This window comes from Tasmannia lanceolata, unplaced genomic scaffold (genome assembly GCF_043159265.1).
Source record: "Tasmannia lanceolata isolate RefF3 unplaced genomic scaffold, GAP_Taslan_0.1 ptg000024l, whole genome shotgun sequence".
NCBI lineage: Eukaryota > Viridiplantae > Streptophyta > Magnoliopsida > Canellales > Winteraceae > Tasmannia > Tasmannia lanceolata.
In genome coordinates, this window is record NW_027518701.1 from 9,109,161 (window position 1) to 9,125,040 (window position 15,880).

General features: G+C 39.4%; 1 protein-coding gene across 1 annotated transcript in view; it reads right to left on the bottom strand.

Annotated features, from left to right (window-relative positions):
- Positions 1-15,880, bottom strand: part of LOC143856995 (acyl-CoA hydrolase 2-like) — a 76,854-nt gene that overhangs the window by 40,737 nt on the left and 20,237 nt on the right. The window contains exon 7 of the mRNA XM_077367272.1: positions 6,711-6,789. Coding sequence (XP_077223387.1) covers positions 6,711-6,789 — 79 coding nt within the window. The remainder of the gene's footprint in view (positions 1-6,710; positions 6,790-15,880) is intronic.

Genomic DNA, 15,880 nt, shown 5'->3' on the forward strand with positions numbered 1-15,880 from the left:
GAAAACACCATCGTGTGTCCTTCCCTTCTCGAGTTAGTAGTCGAGTGTCTCGTCCATTTGAACTTATACATTCTGATGTTTGGGGTCCAGCTAGAACTACTTCGTTAAATGGACATAAATATTTTATCATATTTGTTGATGATTATTCGAGGACCACATGGTTGTTTTTACTTAAAGATAGATCTCAAGTGTTTCATGCATTTCGTACTTTTTATTTTGAGGTGGAAAATCAATTTAAATGTACGATTAATTGTTTGCGTACTGACAATGCTAAGGAATATTTTTCTGTGGATAACGGCTTTCATGATTTTCTTTCCTCTCGTGGTATTATTCATCAGTCGTCATGTGCACACACATCACAACAGAATGGTATTGCTGAAAAGAAAATTCGTTATTTGCTGGATATGATTCGTACGATTATGTTTCAGATGAAGGTTCCTAAGATTCACTGGGGAGATGCAGCTCTCACGGCATGCTTCCTAAGTAATCGTCTACCTTCTTCAGTTTTATCTGGTCAAACGTCATTTTCTGTCTTGTATCCTCTTGGAGATCTGTTTCCTTTAGTGGCACGTGTCTTTGGATGTACTTGTTTTGTTCATAATTTGTCTCCAGGTATTGACAAGTTAGACCCTTGCGCAGAGAAGTGTATTTTCTTGGGTTTTTCTCGAACCCAAAAAGGTTATAAATGTTATAGCCCTCGCCTTCGAAAGACATGTTTCTACGGATGTCGCATTCTTTGAGGACCAGCCTTATTTGTCTAGCTCAGGTCCTCATTTACATGTTGACATCCCTAGCCTTCCCGTTCCTTTAGTGATGGGTCATTCTCTTCCAGGTCCTGTGGGTGCTCCAGACATTGCCACAAGTTCTCCTGTGGACCCTAAGGATTCTGTGGATTCTCTTCCAGGTCCTGTGGATTCTGAACTGAAAACTTTTACTCGGGACCTCGCCAGGTCGTTCTTTCGACGACTGAAGCATCGTCTCAGCCCACTGATCCTCTTCCACAGTCGGATTGTCAACCTTCAGGTATTTGTTCTCCTACTCATGATTCACCTATTGCATCCCAGACTAGATCACGTACTGTGGCTCATCCTATTTCTAATTTTGTTACTTATGAGCATCTCTTACCATCTTTTCGGTCCTTTGTCTCTAGCATGTCTTCAGTCACTTTGCCTAAGTCAGTTACAGATGCTCTCAATCATCCTGGATGGAAGGCTGCTATGGATGCTGAGATGGCTGCACTTCACTCCAATAAAACGTGGCAGTTGGTTTCTCTTCCTTCTGGTGCCCAACCTGTTGGCTGTCGTTGGGTCTTTGCCATCAAGTACCTACCAGATGGGTCTATTGAACGTCTCTAAGCCCGCCTTGTTGCTAAGGGGTACACTCAGACATTTGGCGTTGACTATCAGGAGACTTTCTCACCGGTAGCCAAAATTCCGTTCGTACAAGTACTGATTTCTTTAGCTGTTAATCGTGGTTGGCCTCTGTATCAGCTTGATGTTAAGAATGCCTTCCTTCATGGTGATCTTTCAGAGGAAGTTTATATGGAGCAACCTCCTGGGTATGTTGCTCAGAGGGGAGATGTGCTCTTCTGTATGCCACCTTCAGAAGGCAATTTATGGTCTGAAGCAATCGCCTAAGGCTTCGTTTGGACGATTTAGTGCTGCCGTTTTGCGCTTTGGCTTGAAACAGTGTGTTGTTGATCATTCCGTGTTCAGTCACAAATCTGATTCTGGATATATTCTCTTGATAGTGTATGTTGGTGACATTGTAATTGCAAGAGATGACAAGTCTGGCATCCAAAATCTAAAGTCCTTTCTTCAAGGAGAGTTTTCCACTAAAGATTTGGGCCAGCTCAGATATTTCCTTGGTATTGAGGTAGCACGGTCTCGTCATGGACTAGTTTTGTCACAAAGAAAGTATGTGCTGGATATCTTAGAGGAGACAGGCTCAATGGGGGTGAAACCTGCGACTAACCCTATGGATCCAAATGTTAAACTTCTTCCTGATCAAGGAGAGTTGCTGAATGATCCAGGTCGATACAGAAGACTGGTTGGAAAACGAATCTATTTGACTATCACCCGTCTAGACATATCATTTGCAGTTGGTATGGTTAGTCGTTTTATGAGTGCTCCACGTACTTCCCACTGGACTGTTGTCATTCAGATTATCAAATATTTAAAGGGTACTCCAGGTAAGGGTCTATGCTTCAAAAAGTATGGACATGAAAAGGTAGAAGGTTTTAGTGATGCAGATTGGGCAGGATCTCCTGCTGACAGGAGATCAACTACGGGATATTGCACGTTTGTAGGAGGTAATTTGGTGTCTTGGAGAAGTAAAAAGCAAGATGTTGTGTCCAACTCAAGTGCAGAGTCTGAGTATAGAGCTATGTCATATACAAGTGGGGAGCTAATATGGCTTCAATCTTTCTTAGCAGAGATTGGTTTTTCATCTACATCTCCAGCACGGTTGTATTGTGACAATAGAGCTGCAATTCATATTGCAACAAATCCAGTCTTCCATGAACGGACCAAACATATTGAAGTTGATTGTCACTTCATTCGTCATCGAATTCAGAGTGGCGAGATCTGCACAGTGTTTACTCGATCTGCAGATCAACTTGCAAATATGTTTACCAAGCCATTGGGTAGTGCAAAACTAAAAGATTCTTGTAACAAGCTTGGAATATATGATATATACCTTCCAGCTTGAGGGGGAGTGTTGAACGTACTAAGAGTATTATGGTCATAGTATGTTAATTATTATCATTAATATATCGAATGGGGGGAGAGAATGCTTTGAACGTATTCTGGACTCTCACGCCATTCTCTTCCTCTCTCTCTCTCTCTCTCTCTCTCTCTCTCTCTCTCTCTCTCTCTCTCTCTCTCTCTCTCTCTCTCTCTCTCTCTCTCTCTCTCTCTCTCTCTCTCTCTGCACCATGTAGTTATCTAACAAGACAAAATGGCTTGGTGCAATTATCATAACATGGTAGTGCCAATATCAGTACCTTTATTTTTTAGCATGAAAATATCACAAAAATGTCGGGAGAAATTTCCTATATAAATATTTGTGACTAAGAACTTAATAGACCACATGTAACCTAACTTAAACATTAGTAGGTGTTTAGAGTATAAAAAGACGAAAAAGGGCAAAAAAACTAAATTTTGGGGAGTTAGGTCTTAAAAACGATGTAGATCAATTTTGAACATTAGTATATGATCAGTTTCACCCCTTAGTTCAACCTAAGTAAAGCCTAATTTCTAGGTTTAGAAAGTGTTACATGTTGCTGTAAAGCCAAAATTAAGCACCCTACTAGACAAAAAAACTAACTATGTTAGTTTTCTTAGGGCCGACCAAAACATAGTAAAAATTTACCTAGAAATTAAATACAAATCACTGAAAATCCCTAGATATCATAATGACATAGCTTTCCACTATTGTGATGGATGGAACATTGTATGTCCTACTATTTATGTTGGAATGATGTTCTAGTCGCCTTCAGCATACTTCTGGATCTATGTTAACCCTCTTGTTCTATCATGTCATCTTTGCTGAATTATTGGCTTGTTTATGAGCTTTGCTTGCATTATGAACCTTCTAGAAGCATAGGTTTCGGAAATTTAGTTATTTTACTTCAAAATAAGTCAGAAAATTCAACCCCGTTCAGTTAATTTAGAGAATAAAGATCTTTATTTATTTTTCTCTCCGGTGAGATGTGTGGTTGTAGCATCACCCATCAAGTGTTTGGGCTTTTAGAGCGACTTCCATGGTGCATAAGAGCAGAATTACACTCCTGCCTTCTGTTGATAGATCCACATTGACAAGATACACCTTAACTAACTCTTCAATGTGTTATGTTTACTTGTAGGGCAAACCTGTTAGCATGAAATTGAGAAACAACTTCAGAATGAACTGATAAAAATACACTAGAGGACACAGTTACCAATCACCAATCTGGTGACCTAATCGGAAAGTAGAAGGGGACTATGTCCTGCTACCTTAGAACAACTCATATTCCAATGGAAACAACTATCATTCAGCTGAGTGCTTCAAACAATTATACAATATTGTACCTTCCTGAAGAGTAGCGTGAAATTTAGAGGAATGAATCCCTTTAACAAATCCAGCAACGAGTTCCAAACAATAAAGCTTATTGTTTGCTCTCAAACTCTTCGGTTTCTTGCTTCAAGTTTTGATAACATTCATTCTATAGTTGGATATATTTTAGAAGAAAAAATATACCCTAATTTCTTTCTTCATCTTATCCCTTAGTTCATCTTCACCATGGCTGGAATTTTGCTTCTAAAATGCGAAAGCATAACCCTGGATTTTAATCACCATGAGATTAACCTGCTCCTTCTCCGATATTTTAAGTTATATGACTCTCCATCTCGGTCATCCAATCCAATACTTTTTCAGCATGACAATCGTCACTGAAGTATGGTGATAAACTTTTAATTTGGATGTCTTGATCCTTATGTAACTTGAACATCGTCACCACCACTTACTAGTACTCGATTTTGTCACAATTTAACTGAATTTTTCAAGTATCAACTCTACTTATGATCACCTTATCATGAGAAGTATGATGAAGGGCTGAATATTTCTTGTTCTGGTAAGTGGTGTGGAGATTTGGGGATGTGTTTCATGCCCTCTGATGTTCTCTAGCAACATAGTATAAGGAATAAGTGTTGTATCACTTTTCGAGTTGTGATTCTAATAAAGTCTCTAGACGTGTGAGGTCAAGTGCATGGTCCCCAGTGGTGCAGGGTTATCCCAAGGTTGCCAGAGCGAGAATCGAAGGCTTCCGGGTTGGTTGGAAGCGGGAATCCTGAAGTCGCCGCGAGATGGTCAGAAGCGGGAATCGTAAAGTCACCGGAGAGTCGCCTGGGAATTGTCGGGGATTCGCTGGGGAGTTAGGTATCACTGGGAATTTCGGAGGAATCGCCGGGAAATCGCATTTCACATAATATTAAACCGCGGTTCCCAAAAGTAGGAATCGAGTTTCCGGGGAATCATAAACCACGATTCCCAAAAGTGAGAATCAGGTTTCTGGTGAATCCGAACCGAGAATTCCAGTTTTTGGGGATTCGAGAAGATTCCCGTTTCGGATTCGAGAACCAGGGAATCGAGGTTCCCCACTCCCAAGGAAGAATCTTGCTTCCTTGGGTTATCCTTGGGACGCATGTCGTTTCTTTAAGGGATTAGATAAAACGTAAGCATGCGCTACATAGTTTTATTAGATAAAACGTAAGCATGGATGATAAAGAGAATGGGAGAAAAGTCGGGAGGTTGAAAGTGACAGTAAATCAACCCTCACAAAATTTCAGACCTTTAATGTTTATCGCATGCCTCTCTTTTTTTTCTTTTTATTGTTTGAATGATGAGAAATAATATTAGATGGAAGAAGTAAAGAACCCCACCCCCCACACCCCTCACCCACCCAAGATGGTCAGTACAGAGAGAGAGAGAGAGAGAATACATAAAAACCCTTAACGAGAAGGAAATCGAACATCTCTATGCCTTCCCTAGCAGCACCAGCCCGAGCTAACCTATCTGCATGATCTCCTCAAACCAATGTGCAAATCTCCATGAACGGGGTTGACTCCTCTTCAGCCACCAGATAACGTTAAGGGAGTCTCCCTCTACAATCAGCCTATCTAGGACATTACTCTCTACTATCCCCATCCCCTGGAGGACTGCTCTCACCTCCACCTCATTGGAATCCGCAACTCCAGTAGATCCTGAGAAGGCCCTACCTCGTAACTCCTGCCTCATCTCTTAGTACCCCACTTGCTCCTTCTGACCTAGGATTTCCTAGGATGGAACCATGAATATTAAATTTCAATTCCGGGATCTAGTGGCTCCCATCCAAGAGATGGGAGTAATCCCTAACATTCCTTTCTTTCCACAAAACTATGTGTAGCCAGCAAGACCACATTCCACAGGATCTTTCCTTTTGACGTCCAACGCACTAAGAACCATCTCTCCAATAGGTCACTCAACCTTGATGGAAAGACCCACATCACTCAGCCTTAATGTATATCGCATGATGAATATTACAAAAATGCAACTTACAAATGAAAAATGTAATAAAATATAAACTGCAACAAAACTTGAGTACCAAATTTTCATGCAATATCACCATACGATGAAGATGACAGTATTCAATAACTGCAAGTCTGCAAGGTCCTAAAAACATGCAACTTGGTAAAGTCACACAACTCAATGAGGAACACCCAAAGATACGTTCTAAGGGCAACAAAATATTACAACAAGTGTGTTTATATGCATGGTTTCAGATTTCGGTATAGAAATGTGTTTCGGTCCTCACCGAAATAGAAATTTCGGCCAAAATCCGACGAAAACAAATAAAATAATATTTTATCTCCAACAAATTTTCAGAAGAAATTACCGGAATTTCTAAATATTAAATAATAAATAAAATAGAGATTTTTGGGTGAAATTCCTTAAATTTTGGACGAAATTTTAGGAAAAAATGAAATTTCAAATTTTCGTTCGAAAACGTTTCGGGTGTAACCGGGTTCGATTTCAGTCTCAACCGAAACCTGAAATTTCAGATTTTGGTTGAAATTTAAAACCATTTTTATATGTACGTACGCATGTCAATAATTAATAGGCATATCTAAGCGAATTAATCTTATATAAAACATGCCATTTCAAAAGATCAAATTGAAACAAGCTAAAGCTTTCCTGTCCAATGAACTGTCCTCCAAAAACTTGTGCAAACTTTGGAGCATCTGGCAATGTAAATCCACGGAATATGTCCACCTTCAAAAGAAAAAGAAAATTGTACATGAGCATAACCTGAAACATAGGATTTTCATGATGACCTCAGACAAGGAATAAAATATGCTTTATCATGGCATGAATCTAAGAAGTGAACATGGAATTCTATGGTAAAGAAATTAAGGGGTTCAAACTTCAATTATCTAAATTTAACTAGTTAGATTCCCCAAGTTATGATCATTAAGAATCGTATTTCCACAGAAAATAAAAATGAATTGTAATAATGTTTGTTGAATAACATGTAAAGGTAGTTTAGGTAATATATGTAGTGTAGAGGGTATTGTAGTCATTGTGTAGATGTTGCCCTATTTGGACCTATATACATCATTTACATGACGAGCTCCCTCGTGGAGACCCTCCATCTCTCCATTCCTCTTCTTCTTCCTCTCCCTAACCCTAGCCTCCATTTCTAACATGGTATCAGCACCAAAGGGCTGATCCTCAGTGAAAGTGAAAGAAGAAGAGTCGATCCCTTCATCTCCACACCATTATCTCTCTCTCATTCTCTCGTGTTCCTTCTCTCGCAAGGCTCTCATTTTCTTTTTTTGAATAGTAACCATTGGATCATCATTATTGCGCTTTCGACTGTTGGATCATCTTTATTTGCTTTTGGATTGTCATTTTTGCTTTTATTATTGGTCGTTGGATTTATCTATTGGTTATTTAGTATGCCTAGATGTGGGGGTTGTCCACATCATCTAGGGCCCATTTTTGCACCCACCACTCACCCTTGTTTTATTTTATTTATCCACTTTTCCATTTATGCCCCTACTTATCACCTTGTTTTATGTTATTACAGGAAGGGTATGTTGGTCCTTTCACTTGGAGAATTGCTAGCAAAAGATTATAAATAAAGGGTGGATGAAAGAGAGCCCTAGTTTTGAAAGAAGTTTTGAGAAAACCAAAAAGAGGCCAAAAGGTAGCCGTCTCCTCTCTTCTCCCTCTCCCACGTCCTCTCTTTCTCTTCTCCCTCTCCCACGTTTTCTCTTTCTCCCCCTCACGTCTTTCTCTCTCTCTCTCTCTCCCCTCTCACGATTTTTCTCTCTCTCTACCTCTCCCACGACATTCTTTCTCCCTCTCGTTCTCTCTCTCCCCCTCACCTTCCCGCTTTCTCTCTCTAGTTCTCTTGATCTCTCACTTCCTTCACTCGTTTGATCTCCTCTTTCTTTCTTTCCCTTATTTCTACCCTCACCCACTCTCTCATGACCATTTCACTTCCATTCATGGAGGCCTTTTGCTGTCCGGTATTTCGAAATGCGATAACGGTCTTCTCCATCATCACCTTGGACCTTTGCTAGTAAGATCTACAAGTGGAAGGGCTGCTGCGTTTTCAGGGTAATATTTTTCTATATTTTCAGCCATGTTACGACCCTTTTAGCCTTTAGGAATCCTTAGGAACATCCCTAGTTAACTACCCTAGGATATTTTGAGCCTTCGCCATTCTATCATCAAGATTTGGGCCCTAGATCTTTATTTTTGTTTGTGGACAGCAACTTATCAGGGAATAAAGTTAGATATTTGAACCTTAAATCCTCTTCTTCTTACATTAATTAAGTTATTTTATGCATTTATGCTTAGTATAGAATGTTTTCCGAATCATGAGTCCTCTTTAAAGATATTTGTTGACTCTTTGAGTTGCAATTAATCATCTTTTAGTGCTTGTTCATTTAATTTGGGATGTGGATATGCCTATATGAATGTGACAGTTTGGTCCCATCAAGCTCCTAAAATCTTGGTAGTTATTCGCGACCCTCCGGGTATGCACCAACGTTCCTCTATTCCGTGCGTCTCTCTGTTCTTTTTTTTCGTGCGCAACTCCCCCAAAATCTGGAAAGTATCTACCAAATCCCTAAAATATCTCTTCCACAACCTTATTTTCTCTCACTTGGCCCATGCAAAAGATTTCTCTCATCTCTTGGTTTTCTTTTCTTTCTTTATGGGTTGTGTAAGTGTTTTTGGGTTTGCCGAAAACCAACCCTAAAATATCTGAACAATATCTCTTGAAAATCCCTCTTCTATATGTGTTGCATCCCCTTGTGATTATTAATCGCACTCTAGGTTCAGCGATTACCCATCATGCAATTAACCTCCTCATGCGATTACTCCAAGTGATTACTCCCTTAATCACATGCGATTACTCCCCCTAATCGCACGCACTTAATCGCCCTTTTCTCTCCAAGTTCTTGCGATTACTCCCAAAACAAAAAAAAAAACTCAGATCTCCTAAGTTGCCGCAACCCTCTACTCCTTTGTCTTCTGTTGAGAACCTATTTTGAGTGTCTCCACCATCTATTCCCCCTTTCTTTCTCTTTTGAATCTCAAATCTCAACTCAAAATCTCTTTATTTTCTCTTTTCTATATTTTTTAGGGTTCACCCCAAGTCTTTGATGAAATGTCTAAGAGGGTTTTGGTGCCATGCCTTGGAAGTCTTCTTTTCAAGTTGAAGGTATTCGGATTTCAACTTGAGGGGGAGTGTTGTCATGTAGTTCTTGGTGTTGTCCTCTTTGTTGTCTTTTCTTGAGTGAGTGTTGTCTTGCTTTCTTGTCTTGTTGTCTCTCATGTAGTCTCGCCCGAGGGGGAGTATTGTTGGCGATTCTATTCTTCGTCCTTCTTCATGTTGTCTTCTCTTTGATGTATTTCACCATTCTTGAATTGTTTGGTTTCTTCTTCTTCGCATTGTCAGTCGTTCTTCGCATTGTTCGTTGTTTCCTCTTCGTGTTCTTGGCGTAGTTTTACATATTATTGTCCAGCTATATGACTGTTTATTAGTGTTGGTTTCGACCTTATATGCTCCAGACGATGTGCTTTCCGCCAACGTTGGTCTGTGTTCTCTTCAGGCGACGATTTACCGTCGACCTTGTCTCCAGATGATGGTTTCCACATGTTAGTTAGTTATCTTCAGGCGACAATGTTCATGCCGTCGACCTTCTCTCCAAACGATGATTTTTCCATCGTTGGTTAGTTATCTTCAGGTGAGGGTGTCCCTGTCGACCTTCTCTCCAGACGATAGTTCCCCCATCGTTGGTTGGTTATCATCAGGCGGCGATGTTCATGCTATCGTTCATGTCATCGACCTTGTCTCCGGACGATAGTTTCGCCATCGTTGGTTAGTTATCTTCAAGCGACGGTGTCCCCTCGACCTTCTCTCTAGACGATGGTTTCTCCATCATTGGTGGGTTATCTTCTTATCTCCTGCCGTCGACCTTGTCTCCAGAGACCGGACGATGGTTTCCCCGTCGTTGGTTGGTTATCTTCAGGTGACGATGTCCCCATCGACCTTCTCTTTAGACGATGGTTTCCCCATCATTGGTTGGTTATCTCGAGACGAAGGTGTCCCCCGTTGTTGGTTGGTTCCGATCACCTTTCCGGTGGTTGTTCTTCTCTTGGCGTTGTGCTACTCAGCTGATGTCGCTGCTAACCAGCGCTACTTTGTTGGTGCTCGTGCACGCCTTTGGTGCTTATTATGGGTGATGGATCGTTGTTATTTCCCTGTCGAGGTGTCATTGTTCGCTCCCGCCATCATGTTGATTCAAGGGGAGCTGCTCTTTTTTATAGTCGCCAATCTCGTTGTTGTACTCTTGTGGCAGTTGCCATCTTTTCATTATGTTTTAACACACCAGCTTGAAGAGTGTTGTACCAAACTGTATATATGAGATGATTATATTTTTCCCTGCATGGTTATGTTAGTTGGTTGTTGTAGTTTCTTTGTAGCAAGCTGGAGTTCCATAGTATATACACTCCAGCTTGAGGGAGTGTTGAATAACATGTAAGGATATTTTAAGTATTATATGTAGTTTAGAGGGCATTGTAGTCATTGTACACATGTTGCCCTATTTGGGCCTCTATATACAACATTTACATGAGGAGCTCCCTAGTGGACACTCTCCATCCCTCCATTCATCTTCTTCTTCCTCTCTCTAACCTTAGCCTCCATTTCAACCCACTACCTCTTTGGAGAATAGAAAAGCACCCATACAACACTACTTGGACAAGCCATCCCGGATAATGAGAATCATTCTAGAAAGGAATGACCTCATTACCCTAGAACAATGTTCATAGGTCAAAATTTTCATTTATCATATTGAAATTCACCAAGAATGAATATAAAGATAATTATTTTAGAAATCATGAAAGAAAAGACACTCACTCGAACATAACAAATGGATCATGAAACAGAATCTTCATGTCCCATTTCTATATAAATGTTCTCACGCACCTCTCTGCATGGAAGTAATGGTGATTATTTTGTTTCAATGGTTATCAGAGATTCAATTCTGAATATTAAACACAATATCTAATGTGTTGTTGAAATCACAGCATCTAGCTGGTTAAACTGTTAAACCTTAGCCATACAGCATTAAATAATAAAATAGTCAACACTGATCAACCCAAAAGAAGCAACCAAAGTTGAAAGCTTGTTGTGGAAAAAAGAGAATTAGGAATGGAATATCATTAATATTCATTAGAAAATTCACGTATTTCAATTAGTCAAAATCTAGAATATTTGAGTAAAGACTGATCAATCAACAAAGAACAATCCCAAAATTGCGAGAGGAAATAGGAAGCCACCAAGGCGCCTACAAGAAAAGACATGGTACGAAGGAAAGAAGAACATGTTATCATACACCTCCTGACAAAAATGTAAAACAGATAACATTTCATGGCTTTATTTTATTTTAATCGTTTTCTAAAATAGAATGTAGAAAATCAAAAAGAGAACTGTAAGTATTGATTAAATCAAAGGCATAGGTGATTAAAAATTATCCATATGAAGAAAATATAGTAAAATTCGGGCAACACTGCTCAAGGTGGAGATGATATAACTGAATTTAATAGATTGTCCGCAAAAAGGAAGAACAAGGAATTGAAGATCCATTAATATTCACTCAAAGAGCAACTAATGTTGATCAAGTATGCTTAACCAAAAAGAAAAAAATAATCGATGATTAAATTTCCACCGAAACTGACACGAAACGACCGAAATGTTTCTATTTTGCGCCCCACCAAAACCGATACTGAAACAAAAATTGTAAGTGTATTAGTGGTGAACTGATACGTATCAGTATTTTTACATATTTTCATTTATACAAGCATTCTCATGTATGGGTGTAAAATAATGAGCTCGTGAGTAAAATAATACACCCCACCCCGTCAAAACATTATGGTGGTCCCCAACCTATGCATGGGATTGGTTGGAGATTGTGGGACCTACACCATCAAAATATAAGGAAAATGATGTGTCCCACCATTTTACACCATGTGTTTATAGGGTGGGCCCCACTCATGCTATTCATGAGGTGTAAAAAAGTTCCACCATAGAAAAAGTTCTAGTAATTTTTTTATATAGAAAAAATTTTCCATGCAAAGAAAACAAATGATAGAGGAAAGAAACATGGTTAGTAAATATATATATATATATATATATATATATATATATATATATATATATGAGAAAAGGGTTGTTGCGCTCGAGCACAGAAACGGGGGGGGTTGATCCTAACCATTCAGTTGGAAGGCCCCATCATGGATGGGGGGCCTACGAAAAATCAGCTCCATTGGATCACCAATGGGTGTCCATTTGTGGGGCCAAAATGGACAGATACTGTTTGTCCACAAATCTGTCCATTTTTGGCCCCACAAATGGACACCCTAAGGTGATCCAATGGAGCTGATTTTTGGTGGACACCCTACGCATGAAAGGGCCCATCAAATGAATGCTTTCGATCCCACCCAAAATGTGGCCCACCCCTGTTTCTGTGCTCGAGTGCAGCTAAGCTTAGCTGCGCTCGAGCGCAGCTACTCTATCCTATATATATATATATATATATATATATATATATATATATATATATATATATATATATATATATATATATATATATATATCAGAAAAGTGTAGCTACTCGGTCTTGTAGCTAAGTCATCTACTCGGTCGGGTTAAATACAGTGGGAGCCCACATTGTTTGGGTGATCCAAACCATTCATTTGAAAGCCCCTTACCTAGATAGGGTGTCTACAAAAAATCAGACCAATAGGATGATCCTAACCCATCCAACAGTGGAGGGAAAAATGGGCAGATTTGTAGACAAACTGTGTCTATCCATTTTATCCCATTTTCCCCTCCATTGTTGGATGGGTTAGGATTATCCTATGGGTGTGATTTTTTGTGGACACCCTATCTCTAGTCGGCCGACTAGAGAACCTTCTCTAGTCCGCCTACCCAAAACACAGTGGGCCCACAATGTTTGGATGATCCAAAGCATTCATTTGATAGGCCCTGACATAGATAGGGTGTGCCCAAAAAATCAGTTCCATAGGATCATCTTAACACTTCGATTTGTGGAGCTAAAAATTGGACAAATTAGTGAAGTTTTATACCCATCCATTTTAACCTCCACAAATCGTAGGGTTGGAATGATCCTATGGAGCTGATTTTTTGGGCACACCCTATCCATGTCAGGGCCTATTAAATGAATGCTTCGGATCACAAAAAAACTGTGGGCCCATACTGATTTTTTGGCGGACGGACTAGAAACATCAACCCCTTTATATATACATAATACATATATATATATATATATATATATATGAGGAAACTGTTGGTGACCTTAAGCGCACCAAACTTATGGTGCGCTTAAGCTCCCCGATCACATGGGTCCCACATTTTCTGTGGTGATCCAAACCATTCATTTGCAAGGCCTTATGATAGATAGGGGGTGTACGAAAAATCAGCTCCATAGGATCATCCTAACCCCTCCATTTGTGGAGGACAAAAAATGGGCAGATTTGTGTCTGTCCATTTTTGTCCTTCACAAATGGAGGGGTTAGGATGATCCTATGGAGCTGATTTTTGGTACACCCCCTATCTATCATAAGGCCTTGCAAATGAATGGTTTGGATCATCCTAACAAAGTGGGCCCCCATGTGATTGGGCGCTTAAGCTCACCATAAGTTTGGTGAGCTTAAGCGCACCAACAGTTTCCTCATATATATATATATATATATATATATATATATATATATATATATATATATATATATATATATACATAATACATTTTATATATATATATATGAGGAAAAGGATTGTACGCTCGAGTGTACCTAACCTTAGGTACGCTCGAGTGCCAAATCACATGGGTCCCACATTTTTTTTGGTCATCTAAACCATTCATTTGCAAGGCCCCATCATAGATAGGGTGCATACCAAAAATCAGCTCCATAGGATCATCCTAACCCATCCATTTGTGGAGGTCAAAATGGACAGAAACTGTTTGTCCACAAATCTGCCCATTTTGCACTCCAGTTTTGGAGGGGTTAGGATGATTCAATGGTGCTGATTTTTGGTACACACCCTATCTATGATGCGGCCTTGCAAATGAATGGTTTAGATGACCAAAAAAATTGTGGGACCCATGTGATTTGGCACTCGAGCGTACCTAAGGTTAGGTACACTCGAGCGTACAATCCTTGTCCTTTATATATATATATATATATATATATATAAAGATGATAGATGAATTGCATATGAAATACAAAAATATGTATTATGTATACATATATTGTGTATACAAATGTATATAAATTACACGTGAACTTTGGTATGTAGTAAATTATCAGACAAACGAGACAATGCATGACACTACGTGTTCGATGTTTTTAACCTATGAGAAGCGGGATGACAGGTGGTAAGACCGTAAGTAAAGCAAACATTTTGAAATACGAAAAGAGTCCACATTTGTATTAATTGAATATGTTTCCATACATTTCTGTGATTTTACAAGATTTCTACAAAATTTCAAACCCAAACCAAAATTTAAAACCTTGATGATAAGCAAAGTTTTTAAATTTCGATTTAGGTTTCAGTTCTAATCATCACAAAAATGGGAACATTTCGGTTTCGCTTGAAAGTTTTGATGGAGATCCAGTAAAATCACAGAAACACAAGGAACATATGCAAATGATAGAATTTAACAATAAAACTTCATGAAATGCTAGAATATGCACAAATACACACTTAAAAGCAATCACATGTGTGTGAGACTAAGAAACCATCACATAAGCAAGACAATCATCCACAGTGATTTAAAAACATCGAACACATGGTGACATCCACCGTCGCTCATGTCTAATAATTTGCTACAAACCAAATTTCATGTGTAATTCATATAAATATGTATACATAATACATGCACAACTTTCCACATGGAAAAAAAGGGGAGCCCAATGCACGAGGCTCTCGCTATTGCAGGGGGTCTTGGGAGGGCTAGATCCTTACCCCTACTTTGCAGAGAGGCTGTTTCCATGACTCGAACCCGTGACCACCATGTCACAATGGAGTAATCTTACCGTTGCGCCAAGGCTCGCACAACTTTCCACATGTAAGTCATATAAATATAATAATGCAACGAACACGATATAGCAAACTAGTATTACACTTACAATTTTTGTTTATGCATTTCGATCGTTCCAGTTTTGATTTCAGTGGAGATGGAAATCGGAACATTCCGGTCGTTTCGTATCAATATCAGTGGAAATTCAATACCACGATGGCAAAAACATAGTACATTAAGGATGTTAGCATGGATTGTGTTGAGTATTTCGAGGATTCAACCAAGTATGGAGTCCAATTTCACTGATGAAGGCAGATTTTGAAAATGGCATGCTCTTTTTCTTGTAGGAAAACGTTGGATGCGTAAAATATTTCCATCTTATGTTTTAAAGAAATGGTGAAGCTGCACAGTGTTCCACAAATGATCACTAGTTGAGACACAAAGTGATGGGGACGGTAAGCACCCGTTTTAGACTTACTCTAGGCACGGTTGCAAACCCATGGGGGCCCGATAAGTGGCATATTTGCCCTTTTGATTTTATTTTATTTGTTGATTTTCAATTGCCAATATATATGGGGATGATGTATTGAACATTTCCAGTTTTGGAATAATATTGCGTGCAACTTTCTTCTCCCTTACTTCTCGTCTTCCCTTTTCTTTCTTCCTTCTTCCTCTCTTCCCCTTCTTCCCCTACACTTTCTTCTTCCTTTTCTCTTCCCTATCCTACGTCCAGTGGTATC